Source organism: Microtus pennsylvanicus, chromosome 12 (genome assembly GCF_037038515.1).
Source record: "Microtus pennsylvanicus isolate mMicPen1 chromosome 12, mMicPen1.hap1, whole genome shotgun sequence".
NCBI classification, from domain to species: domain Eukaryota; kingdom Metazoa; phylum Chordata; class Mammalia; order Rodentia; family Cricetidae; genus Microtus; species Microtus pennsylvanicus.
Genome location: NC_134590.1, coordinates 64,246,671 through 64,270,535, shown reverse-complemented (window position 1 = coordinate 64,270,535; position 23,865 = coordinate 64,246,671). Strand labels below are relative to the sequence as shown.

Genomic DNA, 23,865 nt, shown 5'->3' with positions numbered 1-23,865 from the left:
GATGTGTTACTGTGACTGGTTTAATAAAAAGCTGAACGGCCATTAACTAGGCAGGAAGAGGTTAGATGGGACTTCTGAGGACAGAGAGGACTTGGAGAGGAAGAAAGGCAGGGTCACAAGCCAGATGCAGAGGATGCAGGATGAGCAGTACAGAGTAAAGGTAACCAAACCATGTAAAAGAACGTAGATTAAAAAATATGGTTAATTTAAGTTTTAAAAACTAGTTAGGGCCAGGCGGTGGTGGCACATGCCTTTAATCCCATTACTCCAGAGAGGCAGAGGCAGGCGAATCTCTGTGAGTTCGGGGCCAGCTGCAAGCTTCAAAATTACAGAGAAACCACGTCTCTAAAAAACTAACCAAACAACAACAACAACAACAACAAACTAGTTAGAAACAAACCTAAGCTACAGGCCAAGCTTTTATAATTAATATTAAGTTTTATGTTGTTTTTTTTATGAGCTGGCACTCTAAAGGAAAAAAGCTAACTAAAGAAAAAACATACGTAACTGGAATTCATTACGCAAAATAAGCCGGAACGTCAAAGACAAATACCAGACTTTCCCTTGAATGCAGAACACACACTTCACATTACAAATGAGGGCCATAAAACTAAAAAAGGAGATGCTGAGAGAGGATGAGACTGTGAGGAATATGAGGAACTGTGGGTAATGAAATATGAAGACAGAAGGAGGGCTTCCTGGGGGAGCAGGGCACCAGCTGGGTACAAGAGGGGGTACAAGAGGGGAATGAATGCTAATGGAGTATAAAGAAACAAATAACCATGCCATAATAAGACACATTACTCTATATACAAATACAAAATAACAACAACAACAACAACGAAGACAGGCTATTGTATCATTAAAGCCTTTTTGTTCCCAATTACTTATCTCTATCAACAAGGCTTTCAGATCAGGCAAACAGTAAAAGAAGTTAAACCATTCTGATAGTGAACACCACTTAATGTGGGGCACCTGAGACACCGAGCGTTTCTCAAGGCGGCACAAGAGGGTAGTCAATAAAGAAGGTGATAGTGCCGGGCAGTGGTGGTGCATGACTTTAATCCCAGCACTCAGAAAGCTGTGAGTTTGAGGTCAGCCTGCTCTACGGAGCAAGTTCCAGGACAGCTAGGGCTGTTACACAGAGAAACCAAGCCTCAAGCCCCAACACCCCCCCCAAAAAAAAGAAGTATAAATTATTACATATATCTGTAATATCAGCATTTGGAGGCTAAGACAGAATAATTGTGGGTTCAAGGCCAACCTGGGCTGTATAGGGAGACCAGTCAGGCAGGTCCTGAGACTTTAGAAAGCACTATTCCCACTGGGGTATGTCCTTGGTCAACAGATAAGACTAGCAGAAGCTCCTAAGACTAATTAATTTAAGTTACTTAAGGGAACCAATGAAAACTTCCCTGGAACTTGGGGCATAAGAACTGAGGTTTGGAGAACTTTGAAGATGATCTTGAACTCTTTTTCCTCCTTTACCATCTCCCAACTGTTGGGATCACAGGAGGGCACCACAATGCCCAACTTAAAATACCCAATAGCCGGGCGATGGTGGCGCACGCCTTTAATCCCAGCACTCGGGAGGCAGAGGCAGACGGATCTCTGTGAGTTCGAGACCAGCCTGGTCTACAGAGCTAGTTCCAGGACAGGCTCCAAAGCCACAGAGAAACCCTGTCTCGAAAAACCAAAAAAAAAAAAAAAATAAAATAAAATAAAATAAAATAAAATACCCAATATAAAGTATATTCAGGGACTGGGTGTGGTAGGGCACACCTTTAATTCTAGTACTGAGGAGGCAGAGGCAGGCTGATCCCTGTGAGTTTGAGGCCAGCCTGGTCTACAAAGCAAGTTCCAGCACAGCCAAGCTGTTACACAGAGAACAAAATAAAACAAAAAAGTATATTGGGGAACTAGAGATATAGCTCAGGTTAAAAACACTTGTCTTACGTAAACAGGACCTGGGTTGGTTCCCAACAGCCATACGAGTACGATAGCCCATAAACTATACATAATTCCAGTTCTGACCTTTAAGGGCTCCAGGCACACACGTGGTTCATATACATACATGCAAGGTAACACACATACCAATAAAATCAATAAGCCTAAAAAAATTTTTAAAAATAGATTGCTTTTTCTGGTTTGTATGTGGGTTTGTTGTTGTCTTCTTTTTAGACAGAGTCTCATCATGGAATTCCAGCACCTTTCTTTTGTTTATTTTGAGAAAGGACCTTACACTGTAGCTCAGGTTGGCTTTGTACCCAAAGTTATTCCTCCTGCCTTGGTTTCTCAATGGTTAAGCTATGATTATGTACATACAATACCTAGCATAAGAACAATAAAAATGATCACTGTATTAAAATATCTTGCATCTAAACATTTAACCATATTAATCATGGAATTCTTTGGCATAAATTCCTAGAAGTAAAAACATAGCTCAGATTACATAATCACTTTAAGGACAAGTATACTTTGCTTGGCAATTTTCCAAGATAGTGAACCCACTTTGCATTAGAGAAGCTCACCTTTTGGGCCGAGGCAGGCCCATTGGGGTAAGGTTGGGATCTGGTTTAGGAATGGTTTTCCGGATGCGAATCTGTGAGACTTTCTTTGGTCTCTTCTCTGGCTCAGCCTGTTTTAAGGGTTAAAATAAAAATAGGCAAAATGTTAAGTTATTTTAAAATAAAGCCCGTATACTCAAAACATCGCTTCCTCACTTTACAGATAAGCCTGAAAAGTAGCTAATGACAAATTTCCCCTTCCTCCTCTGGCGGCGTTTTCAGTTACTAAACAGAGAGTTGAACGGTTCTGAATGAGACAATCAAAGTCCCCAATCAGTGGAGACAGGCGATGCTGTGAACTACAGGACAGTATCATTTACTCATCTTCAATGCACAAGGTGACTCTCTATAAACACTCTTTAATGCTGTTGCTGAGAAAAATGGTTCTGGAAAAAAATACAGACTAAGCTAACCTGCTCCCGCCTGGTGGAACAGGAGAACAACTTGAATTCAGAAGTTGAAAGGCAGTGAGGAGAAAACAGTAAGACCCCCCATCTCGGGAAAGAAACTGAAATAAAGGTAACAACCCCATAAACCCACCGTCTCCTTTCCTGGCCAAGCAGGAAAATTCCTACCTTAGAACTCCCAGCTACTGAGCCAAGGCCAGAGTCAAGCCTACACGAACCCTGTGATGGGAGTCAACAATGGAAATCCCAAAGCCACCAAGACCCTGGCACTTGCACTTACCTCTTTCTCTTCTGCAGGGCTGCTCTGTGGTCGGGGGCATGCCGCTGACACATCACCTAGCTCATCAAACCCAGGGACCTGGAACTCAGAGGCTGAGAGCAGGAGCTTGCTGACAGCTGGTTCTGTCACCAGGCAAGCCTTTGGCACCAAGGCAGGGAACACAGGCTCCAGCCTAGCACCATGGAGACAGAATGACGATAAAATCTGTGTAAGGTGTGCTTTCTACCTCCAGCATTTCTACTTAGTTTTTCTGTACATGTTCATGTCCTTGTGTGTGTGGAGGCCAGGAAAAAACTTTAAGACAATGTCTTTCCTTGGCCATCCCATCCATCTTGTGTTTGAGATGGAGTCTCTCAATGGCCTAAAGCTGGCTGGCCAGTGAGCCTCAGGATCTGCCTGTCTCTTCCTGCCTACACTAGAATTACAAGTGTGTGCCACCATGCAGGCTACTGATCTGGGTTCTGGGGGATGAAACTCAGGTTCTCACGCTAGCAAGGCAGGCAACTAACCGACTGAGAAGTCTATCACCCAGCCTACATTAGTTCTGAGCCACCTGCTTTCTAGTTACCTCTAGACACAACCTGGCTCTACACATGTGCAAAATTCTAAGAACGTGGTCAGTCCTTTCCAGGGGTTAGAGCAGTTTTAAAGAAATGTGTACCTTAGTGAGTGGAGACTGGAGAGGAGAGAGTCAGTGAACAGACAAATGAACACTGCTCAGATGAGACCAGCCCCATTCAGGGACCAGGACTGAGGCTGGTGAAGCAACAGGACTTGGAACAGCTTGAGATACTAGTAAACTGGCTACTGAATTCTGTGCTAAATAAATGGTGCTAATTATACAACCCTATTCCTTGTTCTGTGATATAAAACCAACTGAATCTCAGAAATGTTTAATCTGAGACCTATAAATACTAAGATTAAGGAGACAAGAGGTTAAGAGTTGTGACATGCCTAACTCATGCAATCTAAGAACACTAGAATAAATGTATTCTCCCTGCCCTTTCTCACATACCCATCCACACTTGAAGCCGGTGTGCCAAGGCTTACCTCAGGTGACTGCTGTTGGTGCTGTGGACAGCTCCCATGCCTGGAAGAGGCACATTTGGTATGGTGTTGTGGCTGAAGTAAAAGCACAAGCACAAAGCAGCAGGTTATGCGAGCGGGACAACAACAAAGGCTCTGATGCTACCTGAGGCTCTGGAACACGGTGCAGCCAAGAAACAGGAGCCACGCTTATGTGCTCGGCCTTGGGTAGGACAAGGCTAACAGGAAAGTGCTTCCTAATTGAACTGGAGAGAGTATCAAGAAAAGTAGAGGACCGGAAAAGAAAGGACAGGAGCAAGAATGACTTTGGGACTTAAACCTTTTAATTAAGTTGGTAAGTACACATGTTAATATTCTTTACAATTTCAAGCATAAGGAATCATAAGTTGGTTCCATATATAGAAGGGCTTGCTGCCAAGCCTGATCACCTGAGTTCAAAGTCTGGAACTCACAGAGTGGAAGAAAAGAATGGACTCCCTAAAACTTTGCTAACCTCCACATTACATTATGGCACATGTACATACATACACGCACACATACAACAAATGTTTCTAAAAATTAGACATAAAACCAAATACAACAACAAAGTATCTATACAAGGAAAAATATTATAAGTTATGCCTTATAAGATACTGAGTTTGAAGCCAGTCTAAACAGGTGACTCTGTCACAACAAAATAGAAAAATGGGGCAGACAAGATGGCTTAGCAGGTAAAAGTGCCTACTGCCTGACAATGCAAGGTGACTGCCTAAGCTGATTTCTGGAACACACACAAAGGCAGAAAGCGAAACCAACACCAAAACTGTCCTCTGAGTGACTCTCTCTCTCTCTCTCCTCTTTCTTCCTCTTTCTCTCTCTTTCACACACACACACACACACACACACACACACACACACACAGTGGTAGGGAAAATACTTTATGGAAATTAAACTGATTTAAGTATTGTTTTCAGGGCTATTAATTTATTTTGCCGGTAATACATGAAATGTTTTGTTGCTTGGCTTTTTCAGGAAGGAAAAGTGGTCCATCTATCACCTCTGTTTGTTTTGTTCTGTTTTGTTTTTTTGAGACAAGGTGTCTTTGTGTAGCCTTGGCTGTCCTGGAACTCACTGATCTGACTGCTTTTGCCTCCATTAAAAGATTAAAAGCATGTGCCACCATGTGCAGCTCATAAATAAGTTTAATAAAACAATAAAAACAAAACAAAACAAAACTGGGTAGTCGTGGCTGCCTTTAATCCCAGCACTTGAGAGACAGACACAGGAGAATATCTGTGAGTTCGAGGACAGCCTGGTCTACAAGGTGAGTTCCAGAATAGGCTCCAAAGCTACACAGAGAAATCCTGTCTCAAAAAACAAAACAAAATTAAGTGAGCTTAGGCATATGATTTTAAGTCACTTTTGGAGTCAATGAGTAGAGTCCATAGCAACACTACCCATATACCTTCCACTTGAAAAAAAACAACATCCCAAGTTCTTGGTTACATATGTATAAAACTCCACAAAATAAAAAGCCACATATAGAAAGCGAGAAGGAAAACTATTTTAGGAAGTAGAAAGAGTTCTTGAAGGGAAAAGGAGCCAAGGCTCATATCCTGAATACCAACACAGTATGTAAGGAACTAACAGTGAAGGGGTCAGGGCTGTGTCCTAGCACTTGGGAGGTGGAGGATCCGGAGTTGGGGCTACTGTAGTGAGGTGGAGGTCATCATTAGCTACCAGAAAGAAAGAGAAAGAGTGGGGATGGAGGGGATACAACACAGATTAAAGCTGTGTTCCACAGCCGGGTGGTGGTGGCACACGCCTTTAATTCCAGCACTCGGGAGGCAGAGGCAGGGGGATCTCTGGGAGTTTAAGGCCAGCCTGGTCTACAAGAGCTAGTTCCCAGAGGGACACCAAAGCTACAGAGAAACCCTGTCTCAAAAAAAAAAAAAAAACAAAAAAAACCTGTGTTCCACAGAGCAATTAATGACAACTTACATACTAGCGGCAGACCAAAATATTAAACAATACAAGCAGTATACCACCAATTGAAACAATCTGATACTTTTTTAATTTATTTACTTTGGTTTTTGGTTCCCATTGTGTAGCCCTGGCTGTCCTGAAACTCATTTGTAGACCTGGCTGGCCTCAAATTCATAAAGATCTGCCTATCTCTGCCTCCCAAGTGCTGGGACTAAAGGTATGCACCACAGCCCAATATTATTTAAATTTTTTAGAATGTTTATTTTCTATTTGTGAGCTCATTGTGTGTATATCATGGCATGTGTGTGAAGGCCAAAAGACAACTTCTCATTTTTCTCCTTTACTATGGGGTTCCAGGAATGAAACTCAGGTTGTCAGACTTGGTGGTTTACTCACTGGACCATCTTGCCAGGAGGCACCCATCCGTCTGTCCGTTCATCTGTCTGTCTATCTATCTATTTATGAATTTAATAATTTTACATAACTAGTTTTAGTGGTGCACACCTTTAGTCCCAATACTTGAGAGGCAGAGGCAGGCGGATCTCTGTGAGTTCAAGGCCAGCCTGGTCTATAGAGAATGAGTTTCAAGACAGCCAGTGCTATAGAAAACCTGCCTTGAAAAACAAAAAGGAAGGAAGGAAGGAAGGAAGGAAGGAAGGAAGGAAGGAAGGAAGGAAGGAAGGAAGGAAGGAAGGAGAGACAGAGAGTGAGAGTGGAAGAGAGATAGGGAAAGAGAGAGAGGGAGGGGGAGAGAGAAGAAAAGAAAAAGATTGATTTACATATATGGGTGTTTGCCTATATCTATGTATGTGAATCAAATGTATGCAGTGCCCACAGAAGCCAGACAAAGATGTTAGTTATATCCTTAATAACTGGAGTTACAGGACTGGAGTTGAGAGAAACCAAATTGGAATCCTTGTAACTGTCCCTTTAATGTGTTTTTGAGACAACAGCTCACTCCTTAGGCCAAACTGGTCTTGAACTGGTCTTATAATCTTCTTGCCTCAGCAGCTTGGCTTTGAAATACCAGGTTTTGGATGGGTTTGATTTGATCTGAAACATTATTGCTAAAAATTTCTAATGTAGCTGGGCAGTGGTAGTACAGACCTTTAATCCCAGCATTTGGGAGGCAGACACAGGCGGATCTCTGTGAGTTCGAGGTCAGCCTGGCCTACAGAGTGAATTCCAGGACAGCCTGGGCTATACAGAGAAACCCTGTCTAGAAAAACCAAAAGTAAATGGATAAACAAATAAAAAAAATTCAACTGTAGCAACAGCAAGAGATAATTAGTTTCTATTCATATAAAGAATTTCAGTAGAAAAATTTATCTAAGGCAATTCTTTGAAGGCTGTTTTCATGTAGGGGATTGAACCAGCAACTTAACTCATGCTAAGCATGTTCTTCACATAAGCTATACTCTCACCTTCTAGAAACTCTAGTAAAACAGGAAATTTTAAACCTTAAGTTCCTACCCCCTTTTCCCTCTAAGCTGGACTGAACCTAGGGTCTTATACTAACCAAAAAAAAAAAAAATTCTACCACTAAGCTACACCCCAGTCTAGTCCTCTCCTATTTTCATTTAGAAGATACAATAATAATCATCAAATTATTCTCCTTATCTCCAACAGTGAAACCATAAGAACTTCTGTCCACTTCACTATGAATTCTACCAAGTCCCCAAAGCATCCCAGGGCATGTAATGTGAACCCCTGAAGCGTGACAGCTCCAAGATGTTCTTGAGTTCCAGGCCAGCCTGAGATGGTGCCACAAACAAACAACAATGGAAGATGGTGGCATACACTGGGCACTGTGGCACATAAATTTAATCCCAGCACTTGAGAGGCAGGGGCAGACCAGACTGGTCTATATAGTGACTTCCACAGAGACACTGTCGCAAGGGGGATAAAAAGATTATGGCTTAAGGAGTAAAACTGGAAGAATAGTGCAAGATACGAGATGATGCGATGGGCAAATTAGGGGCCTCTGTAGCCAAGAATTACTGTTCCACTCTCTCAGGGTAAACAAGTGTAAACATAGGAAGCCCCCAGCAGACAGCCCTGCATTTCCAGCACCTGCCGCCTCTCCTTTTCCCATCGGCAGGAAACAAACACGAAATACACAGAAAGAAGAGATGACGAGCTCTTACCTGCTCAAGATGCTCAGGCTCCCCTGCTGCTTCCTCTGAGTGGAATGAAGAGCAGGCAATTGGAAGGTAAAGGAAGGTCCATGCTGGCTCCAAATGGACAACACTCGTCCCAATGAGTAGGGCAGAGAGCAGAAGACCTTGTCTGCTAGAGAGGCTGGAGACCTTAACCCTTTTAAGCCCTGTGTAAACTGGGTCAAGAAGAGCCTCTGCATGGTAGGCATGTGATTGGTGAAGCTCCGTCTTTTTGTCCAGATTCGGTAACATCCTGGTGAACAAAGTGCTAGAAGTGTGTGAAGGCCAAGGACAGAGCAGTCTGCTCCAGTCCGGACTACGGCAGTGCCTCCATAGTCATGGAGAGGAGCTGCAGTCTGTGGAGGAGCCTGAGTGTGTGTCTGACTACAGAGGCCAGTATCTTCCCTGAATGTAGCCATCCCAGGGCAACCGTGGGACATGAAGAAAGAAAAGGTCCACTTGGGAGGTGGAGATGAGCACTGGGAGATCTCTGCTAAGGCAAGCCTCGATGGAGCACAGTGCTCAGGAAAAGTCCTGGAGGGCTCAACCATGCAATTGGATGCTGATTTCACATGGAAGGAAAATGGGAAGATTTTGGTACCAAACAGCAGTGATGGCATCTTGTTGCTCAGATCTATGAAGCTCATTTTGACAGCTTCAAGAGAATAAAGTGCCAAGGACTTACTGTTAGACCTCCTATCCCATCCAGTAGCTGCCAAACATGGGTCCAGCTGCATTGCATTATAGGAAAATCCATCTAGGAGCTTTTTATATCTGAGGCGCTTGCAGCTTTTAGCCAAAGGAACAAGGGAAGAGGCATACCGCTGATATCTGAGTTTCTGGGGCTTTGTAGCCAGAACCAGTTTGGAGGCAAGGACAGACAGCTTGTTTAGTAAGGCTGATTCTTTGGTAGGCTTCCTACAACTCGGACTCAAGGAATGGCACAGAGTAGCCTTTGGCTTTGGTATGTGGCTACACAAGCTCGTGCTAGGTACTGCTTCAGGTTCCAATGGCGCGGCAGGCACGGCACACGGGCTGAGAAGTCTGTGTGTTTTTGTGGGGATGGGATCAGAGGAACTCTTTCCACAATCAGAATTTCTTACTTTAGTTATTTTTCTCTGCACAGTGACTAGCTCTGGGCAGGAAGTTCTCTTACATGTTCGATGAGGTTGCTTCTTTACGGGAAGCAATCTCTGCTGCTGTGACAGAGTCACAAAGGCACCATGTATCTGACCACCTCCAGCAGCACTAGGATCCTGTTTTTTCCAAGAGGTACTAGGAAGCCGAGGACCTGTGCATAAGGTGTCTTTCTTTAACAGGTGACATAAGCTTTCTTCTTCTGGGTCTTCCAACCTCTGAAGCTGTCTAGCCGTTTTTTTCTTGGTTGGCTTTCTTAGGGCGACTTCTTCCATTATGAGGGACTCACACTGGCCAATCACAGGTTTCTTACTTTGCATCTCATCTGACAGCATGTTCACTGACGCGTGCTGTTCCAGCAGTGCACGAGTACCCTTTTGATATAGATTTTCGTCCTTTGGCACGGCACGCTCACCTCTCTGGCTTTGTGGGCTTTTAGCAACATCTTGCACACTCTGGCATTTCAAATGGGTCTGATAACTCTTAGGAAAATTAACATGACTGTCTCCGGTAATGGTCTCCTCGGACCCCTCCCCAACAGGTAAGTGACCCAGTGGTCCCTTCTGATGTTCTTCAGTTTCTTCTTTATTCTGTTTAATTGCTGTTATCATTATCAAAGGCAAACACTTATCTATGGAATTCTCATGCGAATGACAAGCTTTGCAAACACTGGTGTCTACACTGACATATGCACCACCTCCTTCACCAGCGTTACCTATATTCGTTGGTATTCCTTCCTTCACGTCAGACTGGACTGCGCAATTCTTGATATTTTCATGAAGGATTTCACCATCTTTGGGCTTAAAGAGATGCTTCAATTTAGGCTTTTCACCAAGAACACCAGCTGGTGACTGTTCCTGAGAAGAAAGATGGGACTGTGCCATCTCAACAGAACCTCGGCACCTAGAAGATCTGGAGTCTTTTGAGGATAATCCAAAGGTTTTCTTCTCACCAAACTCAGAATTTGCTTCTATTCTCAGTCCTTCTGTCACAGATTTTCCTTCCCCTTGATTCTCACAATGAATATAATTTAAAGACACACCTCCTTTATCCAGTGCTCTTACATTTGGCTCTTGATTGGTAACACATTCTACTTCATGATCAGTGGCAGAGTCTGGACACTCTTCCATTCCATAGTCTTTTAGAAACCTGCATATTGTTTCTTCACGTGATTTCAGTATCTCAGGACAGTCTACCGTAGAAGCAGCAGCACTGGAGAGTCCCGAGTCCTGGTCAGTTGTTCCTATAAACACAACATTCAGTTCTCCTCGAAGAGGTGCGGTACTCCTTAAGGACTCATGGTATGCCAGTCTATCTCGGCTTGTAGAATGACCAGCTGGACTAGATGCGCCCAGCACAGCCTCTGCAGGCTCACCTGTGCAGTCGGGACATACCACATCTAGCACACTGTATACCAGTGCTTCCGAGCCAGGAATATTTTCAAAGGCTCCTTTGGAATTGCTTTTCTCTAAACTACCACAAAGCACAGGGTTTTCACTGCCTGAACTGACTAGCAAATCCTTTTCCTTGTGGCTGACCTCAGGGACAGTTTCTTGGGGGTCACCACTTAGTCCTTCCTGAGCTGTCTTACCTTCACTTCTGCATTTGTCTGGACTGTTTTGGTTTCTCTGACAGTCAGAGACTTCACCTACTTTCTGGTCATGACTTTGAGCTGCTTGGTACATGGCTTTCAAATGAGATGAAATAACATTCAGAGACTGGTCCGCTAGTGTGTCAGGACTTGGAATGTTTGTAGATTGGCTCAGCTCCTGTATATCACAAGGAGAGGCGCTGTGGCTGTAAACTGCAGTGCATCTGTGTCTACTCTGCTTCCTTCCACCCAGGCCTTCCTCACTGGCTTCCACATAGCCGGTAGCGGGAGTGGTTATGTTCAACAAAACTCTACTACCTGCCACACCTGCTGCCATTTCACTTGTAACCTTGCCTCCTAGAAGGCTGCTCTGAGTCTTCCGCCCAGCAGGTTCACTCTCCAAGAAGGAGCTATTTTCCACCAAGTCTTCTGATCTTTGGAAGCAGTGCCTGCTAGACTGCCGTGCATTTCCACAGTTTACTTTACAGTTGCTGGCTTTCAGGGTATCTTTTCTGGGTCCAAGAGCAGCACAAGCAGAGCACATGTTCTCTTCAGATGCATTTCTTGTTATGCACTGACAGCTGGAGATATCCTGAGACTGAACATTCTGACATTCTGTGACAAAGGAAAGGCCAGCTGTTTCTTTCACACTTGAGAGGAAAGTGGAATGTAGATCTTTGATACCTGAATCAGTCATTTCTTTTTGCCCTTCTGGGCTTGTTGTGAGATTTAAGGTGTGGATGCCTGAAGAGGCCCCACAGGTTCTGTCACCTTGTGCAGATGTGACTTCCAATTTTGTCTCAGCAGGAATGGTTTGAGTATTGGTGGTAAGATTTGCTCCGTTCTTGAGAGAATGACAGCTCTGTTGAGCATCTCTGCATGTTGCTGAAGGCATCTCTCTGTTTAGATTTATCAGAGAGTCAGTTGGTAATATTACATGCTCTTGAGAATTAAGGGACACTTGTTGATTTAAAACACATTCATGTTCTAGTTTGTGTTCAACCAGTTCACTGTTACAAGAAAGTTCACATATCTCACAGGCAATGATTGGTTCATCTAAATGGGCAACGTTGTCACCTAAGTCCTGTACATGCTTTTCTGAAGCAGGTCTGCAAACAAACTCTGGACATGGTGGTAATTTTGCAGGACTTTCCTTGGGTTTTGATATCTCCTTATGTTCAGAACTTACTGGATCTGCTGGTATCAAACTCTGAGGGGATTTTCTTCCAGACAGAAATTCATTGCATGCTGCTTTAGTTGGCAGAGAGTCACCCAGATTTCTCTGGGAGCTGACTACAGACTTAGAGTCTTTACTGTAAATCTTTTCACGTAGTGCACTGGAGTTTACTGGGTTTTGTTCTGGTTCTTCAACGTGCACCAACAAGGGAAACCCGCTTTCCTCAGAGTGTCTCTCAGGATGGTTCACATCAGTGACAGTTTTTCTATGGTCCTCAGAGTTTACCAAATTACCTTGAAAGTTTAAAGTCATTTTCAGATCACTCTTTTTACACATTATTTCTGTGGCTTCGGTAAAAGAGTTAGGCATGGAACTACAGATCTCTGCGCAGGAACTTGCCTGAGTGCAATAGTTGCTGTGGTTACTGGATTCCATGGTCTGTTTCTCACCAGAACCATTCTGTTCCTGTTCTGTGACACTGAAAAGGAGACCCCCTCTTTCACTGCTGGGCCTCTGATTCTGTTCTTTACTTTCTTCTCCACAGAAGTTCTTGCTTTGATCAACCTCTTTTATTTTTCCAGCAGATTCCTTTACTAAAGCACTGCTTTCAAAAACACATTTTTCTAAGGATTTTGGGCCAGATGAATATGATGCAAGATATAAAATTTTAGAATTTTCTTCAGCGGGCTTTATAGACTCTTCACTCCCTGCAGTGGTGAAACTGTCCTGTGCAGAACCGGGGTTTTCCCTACAGTGGTTAAGAATCCGTTGGTGACTGTCATCTGCTTCACAAATAAGGTTTAAGTTACACAACTCTTTCTTTCCTTTGTTCATTGTGGAAACAGCACAGATCCCTGGTAATGACAATTAAAAAAGACAATTAGGCCGGGCGATGGTGGCGCACGCCTTTAATCCCAGCTCTCGAGAGGCAGAGGCAGGCAGATCTCTGTGAGTTCGAGACCAGCCTGATCTACAGAGCTAGTTCCAGGACAGGCTCCAAAGCCACAGAGAAACCCTGTCTTGAACCCCGCCCCCCCCAAAAAAAGACAATTAGTAATGTTCCACATGGTTTTCTTTAAGAACGCTTTATTAATTTAGGTTCCACGAAACTGAAGGTTCTAGGGTAACTAAGCTCTGGTTTCCGAAAGCATAATGGAGGGCGGTCATGATTTTATCCACTCCTGGTGCTCACTGCACCCAGCTGACGGATGCTGGCTCACAGTGCCACAACTGTGTCCTTCATTATTATCCCTTAGTCCCACTGGTTTTCATACCTTGTATGTTTTCAATGGGTTCTGGCAGAGGTCCAGTTGTACTGTGTACATTTCCTTTTACAGAAGAGAAAGAAACTCAAATCAGATGTAATTTGAAAAATAAAAATAAAAAAGCTGTCCCAGCTAAGTGAATTTCATCATGCATCAACGGCAACAACAGAAAATTCAACTCAGAAAAGAGATAATCAAAAAGCTCAGAAAGCCATACCAGCGTTTTGCTTCTTTGCAAACTATGAAAATGAGTCCCCCAAAAGCAGCCAATTTTGGAAAAATAAAAAACACTGTTCTCAACATGTTACTTGGTATCACAGATGATACTATATAACTGAGTAACAGAAAATGTGAGCCTGATTCATTCAGTCTCACAGACACCATTTTCAGGCAGATATCTGCAAGTTCAAGGCCAGCCTGGTCTGCAGGGTGAGTTCTGATACAGAGCTAAACAGACCCTGTGTTGAAAAACTATTAAAAAAAAAAGTTGCCATTTTAAAACACCACTAACAGGCCCTTGTAGTTCAAATTTGCAACACCAGCTGAGGCAGGACAGCAAGACCACTGAATGTCAAGAGCCACAAAGTGTGTTCCATGTCAGCCCAGGCACCACAAAAACAAACAAATGAAAAACTGAAAAGAGGGCTGGAGAGATGGCTCAGTGGTTAAGAACATTGTCTGCTCTTCCAGAGGACCCAGGTTCAATCCCCAGCACCCACATGACAACTCACAACTGTCTGTAACTCCAGTTCTAGGGGATCTAATGCCCTCACACAGACATTCACGCACACAAAATAAAATTTTATAGCGCACGCCTTTAATCCCAGCACTTGGGAGGCAGAGGCAGGTGGATCTCTGTGAGTTCGAGGCCAGCCTGGTCTACAGAGCAAGTTCCCTAGGACAGCCAGGATACAGAGAGAAACCCTGTCTAAAAAAACAGGAGGGGAAAAAAGGCTACGACTAAAGCTCCATGGTGAGAAGCACAGGAGCTAGGTATTATAAAACTACTTATCTAGCTAGATAGCTCTAGTAAACTGTCATTACAACAATCTTTTCATTTAATGATCATTTTATTACCTGAAATTAGATATATTATAGATAAAATTGCTCTTTGAAAAGGAACAGTGAGAGCTGGGGTTGCAGCTCAGTGGTAGAGCTCATGCCTAGCATTAGTGAAATCACAGGTTCAATCCCCTGAACGGCCAAAAACAAGTAAGAAAAAAGAAAAAGAACAGTTATGTGTAGAACTTTATTTATGGTTAATCTGCAAGCTGAATGGTCCTAAATCCAATGATTTATAATAATTGCCTTGCTGAACCAGGCGGTAGTGGCACACGCCTTTAATCCTAGCACTCATGAGGCAGGTGGATCTCTTGAGTTCCAGGATAGTCAGCTACAGAGAAACCCTGTCTAGAAAAACAAATAATGAAAAAGAAAAGAAGAAAACAAAACAATAAACAACCAGTTGCCTTTCTGTAAGGTTGGGCTGATCATTACTGAAGCTGAGTAACAGGAACATGGAAGTTTAGTTCATTCCTTTCAGTTCTGAGTTAGTGTGAAGACTGCCATTATGAAAGTAAGAAAGCAAGGGAACACACAACAAAAACCCACCTTTTGCGCGGAATGTGAACACAAGGACAGACACACCTGTGAGGCCAGAAGGAGGGAGCCGGAGGCCAGCACAAATTCAAGGCCGGCCAGAACTAGGAAGCTCCTCAACTCCAGCATTTGTGTGTCCTTCTCTGAGCCTCAGTTTCTTTTGTAGAAAGCATGGTAAATACACTTACCTCAGTGCTGTATGGAAATTAACTATCACACATAAAACACTGCCTGGTATAGTACTTGCAGTATTAGGAGAACTGCCTGTCTTTTCTCTTTGATTCTTTATCTAACAGGACATGAGACAGTTAAAATGGTATCTAAGTGTAGAACACCATTTAAAAACATTAGGAGTATGGGCTACAGGGAAAACTTGGTGTTACAAGGCTCGCCTAGCAGAGAGGTGGCAGGGGTGATGAGTTTGTTAACTGGGTACTAACAATCGAACCCAGAATTGCACAGACAATTAGCTCTGCCATTAAACGACACCCCAAGACCTCTAGGATGGATGGATGGATAAAAATGCACCAGATGTTTAGCATAAATAACAATTACTAACAATGGCTACCTCCAATTTCCCAAGCAGTACTAAGTATTGCAAAATAATCCAATTTCATATCATCCCAAACAATAATCTATTCATGAATGTCTCAGCCTGAGCACTCCTCATGATTTTATTTCATCTTTCTATGGAATGCTATGTAATTCATTAAATCATATGTTTAGCATCAAGGTAGCTGTACATTACATCTATCCAGGAACAATGAGAAATTCTTCATCTACCCCCAACCTGATGCAGTTTTCCTCTGTGTGAGGCGATGAAGTTCAGATTTGCTGAAACACATCCATTCTCCACTTTATCAAGAATCTTAGGAAGGGGCGGGGGAGCACCGACTTCCAAGTAGTAATGGCGAAAGGTGCATAGGGAAAGCAGTTTGTGCACAGCTAGAGAGAAAACAATACTCCCACCCATTAAGGTGATTTGTTTTTATGCACATACATTTTGACATTTCACAAGACTTTGAAGCAGAATTTAAGACAATTTTTTTAACATTTATTTATTTGTTCATTTTATTTTTTAAAATATTTATTTATTTATTATGTGTACAGCATTCCTTCCTTGTGTGCCCGCAAGCCAGAAGTGAGCCACCATGTGGTTGCTGGGAATTGAACTCAGGACCTCTGAAAGAGCAGTCAGTGCTCTTAACCACTGAGCCATCTCTCCAGCCCTATTTGTTTGTTTATTTTGTATATGTGTTTTGCCTAAATGTATATATGTACATCTTTGTGCCCGAGAATGCCAGAAGAAAGCATGGAATCATGTAGAACTGGAGTTATAGATGGTTATCAGCCACTGTGTAGGTTCTGGGAACTACACCTGGGTCCTCTGCAGATTAGCCAGTTCTCCTAACCACTGAACCATCTTTATTTTTTTTAAAGATTTATTTATTTATACAGTATCCTGCCTATAGGCCAGAATAGGGCCTTAACTGCTGAGCCATCTCTCCAGCCCCCCATCTTTATTTTTTTTTAAGAGTTTAAAGCATGAAAAAGAAGGAGAATAACTGTGCAGTGATCCAAAACCAACAAACACTAATGCATGTTGACAGCATGTGTCCTCTTTGATACAATGTAATAAAAATTACACTTTGTGTTCTCAAAAAACAAACAAAACAAAACAAAAAAATGCCAAGTAGTAGTGGCTCATGCCTTTAATCCTAGCACTGGGAAAGGGGAGGCAGGTAGATCTCTGTGAGTTTGAGGCCAGCCTGGTTTACAGAGACAGTTCCAGGACAGGCTCCATAGCTACTGAGAAACCCATCTTGAAAAGTGAAAAACAACAACAAAAAAATCAAAACAAACAAACAAAACAACATATATATATATATATATATATATATATATATATATATATATATATTCACTTAGGTTAAAATTGAGTTCATAATCCTCCTGCCTCAATCTCCGGACTGAGAGTATAACCGAGTAACACAGCACCTCCTGAAGGTAACTGTTGATATTACTGATGGGCTCTTTCACTTCTACACCCACAGTCTACAATATACCTGCACTCTTAAAATCACCCCCAAACACCAACATTGTCACAAACTGGAGAATCCTAAAATGACATGAGGATCAAATGGGATCCTCAAAACAGAAAAGTTATTCAGTACAGTAATCTGAATAAAGTATGGACTAGGGTTAATAATCATTTATTGATACTGCCTTTTAACTACTAAAAACATAGTATATTACCTTAAGATCTGAATTAATAACCTTGTCTTGCTGCTGTGACAAATGCCTGGCACAGACAACTTAAAGAAGGAAGGAAGGAATGAGTGCTTATTTTGGTGCCCAGTTCCACCTTAGTGGGAAGGGAAAGTGTGGCAGGAAAAGTGGAGGTGGCTGTTCAAACTTAATCCAGTCAAGAAGCAGTGAATGCTAAGTGCTTGTACTCAGTTCTGCACATTCTCCTTTTCATTAAGATGTGGACTCTATCCCAAGAATGGTAGTAACCACAAGTAGAGGGGGTTTCCTGCTTCAATTAATATAATTTAGATAACGCTTCATGGACATGCCCATATTTGTTTCCATGGTGATTCTAAATCCCATAAAATTAATTATCAAAATTATCTTTCTTAGTTACTTTACTATTGCTGTGAGATACCACAATCAAGGCAACATATATGGAAGAGAGTTTATTGTGGCTTACAGCTTAAGAGGGTGAGCCCATAACCATAATGGCTGACACTGTAAACATAATAAATAAATAAATCTGAAAAAGAAAAAAAAAAGAAAAAGGGTTTGGTTCCCAGGGAGGCAGAAGCAGGAGGGATCTCTGTGAGTTTGAGGCCAGCCTGGTCTACAGAATGTGTTCCAGGACAGCCAGAGATACCCTGTCTCAAAAAAACAAAACAAAAAAAGTCCCTCTCCACATCTCAAACTCAAACAGAAAACAACCAATTTAAGATAAATTATAACCCCTCTATATTGTTGGTAGCAATGAGAACTGGACTGAGACTTTATCTCAAAAATCATAAAAGAAAAATTAACAAACATGTAAGCAAAGTGGGAAAATTCAGTCACAAAAGACCACATATGGTAAATACCTACTTACGTACACTAGAAGCAAATTTAGAACCTAAAAGATACTAGTTGAGAGGAGACCAAAGGAGCTGGTTATAAGATTACTTTAGAAGTGGTACTGCCGGGCGGCCATAGTGGCACATGTCTTTAATACTAGCATTTGGGAGGCAGAGACAGGCTGATGTCAGTGAGTTCGAGACCAGCCTGGTCTACAGAGTGAGTTCCAGGACAGCCATGGCTGTTACACAGAGAAGCCCTGTCTTGAAAAACCAAAATATAAATGAATAAATAGAAATTAAAAATGTAAATTGCAGGAGGACAAGGGAGCCAGTGAAAGACTCAGTAACTAAAGGCTCTTTCCCTAAAGCTCACAACATGAGTTCAATCTCCAGACTCACACGGTAAAACCTTACCCTCTGACCCCACACATGCACTACATGCACTACAGATGCTACTGTACCCTTCCAATTAAAACTAAAACAAAAGCCAGGTGATGATGGCGCACACCTTTAATCCCAGCACTCAGGAGGCAGAAGCGGGCAGATCTCTGAGTTCAAGGCCAGTCTGGTGTACAAAGTGAGTTCTAAAGACAGCCAGGTAGTTACAGAAAAACTGTCTCCCTGTCTCAAAAATCCAATAAAAATAAAAAAGAGAACAAAAACAGAGAGAGTAAATTTTCTATTAAACAGAAATATTCAAGTTTTTTTTTCTTTTTAATCAATGAGTGGGAGTGGGGGTTGTGACGGAGCACGACTTTAATGCCAACACTGGAGAAACAGAGGCAGGAGGATCTCTGAGTTTAGGCCAGCCTGGACTACAGAGCAAGTTACAGAACAAGGACAGCCAGGGCTACACAGAGAAACCCTGTCTCGAAAAACAACAACAACAAAAATCATGAACTCTTAAGAATTTAAACTGGGTGCCGTGGAACATACCTGTTATTCTAGTACGTGAGCAGAGGCAAAAGATCAGGAGTTCAAGGCTACCCCTTACATATAGCAGGATCAAGGATGCCCTGGAATACACGAAAACTGCCTCAAACAAAAAACAAGTAAGCAAAGAGCTGGGCCAGTTTTCTCATGCCTTTAATTCCAGTACTCAGGATGCTAAGGCAGGAGGATTTCTGTGTTTTAGGTCAGCCTGATCTACACATACAAGTTCAAAGTCAGCCAAGACTACCTAGAACCTGTTTTAACAAATAAACTCTGCTCAGATTAGAGTCATGGAAGGTACCAGTCTAAATGAATCTGACAGGACAGACTCCTTATGAAACAGCCATTCAACTACTTCTTTCCCTTCCAAGGATACTTCGCATCAGCCTCCCCTACTACTATGGTTTGTCTGAAATGTCCCCAGCACGTTTCCATGTTGGAACACTAGCCCAACCAAGGGCAGGTTCTAAGAGGCTATGGAAATCTTGGAAAATCAGGTCTTACTTGGGTCTGGAGAGGTCTACATGGAGAGTTCCCGGACAGTCATGACTCAAAGTGAGACCCTCACAAAAGATTGGCAGGGCTGGGGGTGGGAGGAATGTGAACAAAAAGTCCTGGAATGAAGATGTGCCTAGGTGCACAGAGCTCTGTGAGTTTGAGGCCAGCCTAATCTACAGAGCAAGTTCTAGGACAGCTCAGGCTACACAGAAACCCTGTCCTAAAAAAGCTGTGCCTGCAGACCAACTGAGTCCAAGTTTCTACTGTGAAAAGACCAGAAAATTACAGGCCCAGAGGCTTAGCTTGCGCTAGCTTCAGACCCCAGAGATCACCCACATACTCTGCGTGTCAGATGTCAGGTCCTGACCTCATCGAAAAGCAGAAGATTAGAGTGGAAGGAAAGAGCACAAGCCCTGCAAGTCAACTACTCAGCCTCCACACGGCCTCAGCAGAACTCCTGTGCGGCACCTCCTCAGAGAAGCGTGCAGACCAGTTCCTATCCTTACTCTTGTATCCTATTTCTTTCTCCATTCACCCCTCCCCAACTGGACACAACAAACAACAAAAGAAAACCCAACTTGGTAAAAATGATAACCAGATAACCCATTAAGAGTATATCACCCAAAAGAAGACAACTAAACCTTTTCTTAATAAACCCCAACAATTTGGGGGCTGGAAACATGGCTCGGCCATTAAGAGTGCTTACTGTTCTTGCAACAGTCCCCGATTGGGTACCCACTACCCACGTGTGGCCCTAGTTCCAGTGGACTTGACAGCCTCTTTTGGCCTCCAATGGCTTCTACACAAGTGGTATACACTTCCTTAAGCTAACACACACATAAATAGTAAGTGAATCGTATTAAAAAAATCTTCACAGGTGTGGTGGCGCACGCCTTTAATCAAAGCATTCTGGAGGCAGAGGCAGGTGGATATCTATGAGTTCCAGGCCAACCAGGACTACATAAAAAAGACCTTGTCTCAAAACACAAACAAACAAAAAGAAGTATCATACCTTTTTTCTTTAGCAGATCTCCAGGGAACTCTGCACATACAGGTTCTTTGTTGGACTGCATCAGGAGGACATCCTGCAATAAGAAAACCCAACAGTCAATGGCTGGTGCAGAGGTACCTGAGTTCACAGACGTTCAGTTATTACTTCAGAGCTCAGTGTAACTCCAGGAAAACTGCCAACAGTCACAGGCATTGAGATAGAAAGGAAAGCTCAAATTCAGGTTAGTAAGTAAAATGTATTACTTCTCTAGAATTTGAACTTGAAACAGAGAAAAACAAAAGCTTATTAATGCTTGCTTTTTTTGTTTGTTTGTTTTAGATTTTGAAGGTAGGGGTCACCATTTAACCCAGGTCAGACTCAAATAGCTATAATCCTCCTGCCTCAGCCTCTTGAGTGGTGGGACCACAGCTATGTGTCAGCTCCCGAGTGCCTTCTGAAAATAAGAAATAAGATGAGGGCACAGGTGCACTTGGTGCAGTGCCAGCTTAAGCAGGTACAGGACAGAAGCATGGGTGGCAGAGGGAAGGCCAGCGCCCTTTCCTCCTTCCAAGGGTTCTCTGCGCTCCTCTGCTCAGGCAGCAGCTCACACAGCAGCTCTGAAAAGTTAACTTTAATGAGGGGGTTGGAGAGAACAATGACAGGAAGAGGAGGAGCCAGCCAGATCTCAGGAACTGCAGCTATAAGACACTGGCAAATAAACTGGTTAAAATTGAGAGGTTAGGTCAGGCAGTGGTGGCGGAGGCCTTTAATCCCAGCACTCAGGAGGCAGAGGCAGAGGCAGGCGGATCTCTTTGAGTTCGAGGCCAGCCTGGTCTACAAGAGCTAGCTCCAGGACAGGCACCAAAGCTACAGAGAAACCCTGTCTTGAAAAACAAACAAACAAACAAACAAACTGGGAGGTTAATGGCTGAATTGTGACTTTGAATGCCAGCTCTGCAGAGGCACAGAAACCTCTAAGTTCAAAGCCAGTATGGTCTACATAGCAAGTTCTAAGCCAGCAAGACAATATTGTCAAACCTCATCAAAAAAACCAAAAAAACCCTCAATCGAATAAATTGAGGCTTCAAACTTTTGTTCTACCTTTTCATTTTATGTAAATCAAATTACTTTAAAATTTAAAAAGACTTTTTGATTTAAAAATGTATTTTCTTTTTATACATGAGTGCTTTGCCTATTTGCCTGCATGCAGTGCCCTTGGAGGCCAGAGAAGGCATCGGATCTCCCAGAACTGAAAACAAGTTACAAGCTGCCTTGGGGGTGCTGGAAATTGAACTAGGGACCTCTAAAAAACAGCCAGTACTAAGAGTGCTTAGAACCACTGAGAAAACTTCAGTCCCGTTTTTGTTCATGTTTAATTTATTTTAAGCGTATGAATGTTTTGCTTGAACAAATGTACATGTGTGCCTGGTACCTGCAGAGGTCAGAAGAGGGTGTCAGATTCCCTGGAACTGCAGTTACAGATGGTTGTAACCACATGGGTGCTACAAATCAAACCCAGACTCAAAGATAACAAAGCATATGATATGCACTGTGACACACACCTTTAATCCCAGCACTCAGGATGCAGAGGCAGGCAAATCTCTGTGAGTTTGAGGCTGGCCTGGTCTACACAAAGAAACACTGTCTTGAAAAAATAAAGATCTGAGTAAATTGGGAGTGTGGGAATCATGGGAGAGGGCAGAAGGGGAGGAGAGAGGAAGGGAGAAGAGAATAATATATAGCTCAATAAAAAAAAGAAAAAGGAAAGCTAAAAGAAAGAAGGATAGAGGAAGGGAGGGAGGGAGGAAGTGAGGGAGGGAGGGAGGGAGGGAGGGAGGGAGGGAGGGAGGGAGGGAGGAAGGAAGGAAGGAAGGAAGGAAGGAAGGAAGGAAGGAAGGAAGGAAGGAAGGAAGAAAGGAAATAAAGAAAGCAAGCAAGAATACCCCTGGATGTGGCTCTGGTGGCCCGTATTTGTAATCTCAGCTCTGTAGAGGCTGAGGTAGAAGAAGCGCAGATGTTAAGAGTCCAGTCTCTGGGCTACAGAGTTGAGACTTTTTCTGGGAAAGACAAATAGTGCTGGAGACACACTGGTTGGTACAGTGCCTAACTGGCCCTGATTTCAAGTGCCAACACTCTAATGAAAGAAAAGATTTATCATCAGATGGACCTTCTAGTTTCTTACACCTTTATAGGGAGAGAGGAACTTTTACAGAAGTTTTCCTCTGTATCTCAACTCAGAAAAACTGCAGCTTTAAGTGAGGCACCGATTGTGAAGTCACAGAAAGCTTTCACACCTCGGCAACATGCTTTACATACTGCTCTGCTGCATGAGATCAGAGCTACAGCAAACTAGGGACAACAGAGCCCTGCAGACCCAAGAACAGCCTATCAACATCAATTCTGCTTCTACCTTTATAAAAACATTTCTCCATTGTGTATGTACGCACCCATGGGTTTGCATGCGTACAGGTGGAGGCCACATGTTGGTCTCTGATTGATGTGGGAGGGTCATATATCAATCTGTTGATTTCATTGGTTAAGTAATAAAGAAACTGCTTGGCTGGCCCTCATAGGTTAAAACATAGGTAGGCGGAGTAAACAGAACAGAAAGCTGGGAAAAAGGAGTTGCCATGGTTCTCCCACTCCAGACAGACGCAGGTTAAGATCATTCCTGGTAAGGCAGCTCGTGGGCTACAGCAGATTATTAGAAATGGGCTAGTCCAGGTGCGAGAGCTAGCCTAGAAGAGGCTAGATAGAAATGGGCCAAGCGGTGTTTAAAAGAATACAGTGTCCGTGTAATTATTTCGGGTAAAGCTAGCCATGGGGGCGGCCAGGTGCCGGGGACGCAGCCCGCCGCTCCAACTACAACATCTGATGGTGTTCCTCACAAGCCATCCACCTCAAATTTCTTCCTTTCCTTTATTATTATTGTGTGTGTGATGGGAGGGAGGGCATGTGCCTCTGTGCACACCTGAAGGTCTGAGGACAATTTTGTGGAGTTGGTTCTCTTCCATCTTTCTATGGGTTCTGGGTATCAAACTCAGGTCTTCTGGCTTGTACATTAAACACTTTATCTTCAGAGTCATCTCAACTAGCCCTCACCTTTTTTGAGGCAGTCTCTCAGTGATAAGGATCGGTTAGGCTGGTCAGTGAGAGCCCCAGA

The 23,865-nt window shown here is 43.1% G+C and overlaps 1 protein-coding gene across 10 annotated transcripts in view; it reads right to left on the bottom strand.

The window, feature by feature from the left end:
- The window catches only part of Prr14l (proline rich 14 like), a 74,464-nt gene that overhangs the window by 30,575 nt on the left and 20,024 nt on the right, over positions 1 to 23,865 (bottom strand). For 8 of the 10 annotated variants that reach the window (XR_012907316.1, XM_075944029.1, XM_075944030.1 and 5 more), the window contains 6 exons: positions 20,724 to 20,796; positions 13,605 to 13,658; positions 8,414 to 13,184; positions 4,305 to 4,376; positions 3,255 to 3,426; positions 2,532 to 2,638 (listed from right to left, as the gene is read on the bottom strand). Coding sequence is in view for 9 of the 10 variants with exons in the window: in XM_075944029.1 (XP_075800144.1) it covers positions 2,532 to 2,638; positions 3,255 to 3,426; positions 4,305 to 4,376; positions 8,414 to 13,184; positions 13,605 to 13,658; positions 20,724 to 20,796 (5,249 nt within the window). In the remaining variant the exon portion in view is untranslated. Of the gene's footprint in view, positions 1 to 2,511; positions 2,639 to 3,254; positions 3,427 to 4,304; positions 4,377 to 8,413; positions 13,185 to 13,604; positions 13,659 to 20,723; positions 20,797 to 23,865 lie in introns of all 10 variants that reach the window. The other 2 variants (XM_075944031.1, XM_075944024.1) reach the window with 2 other exon arrangements.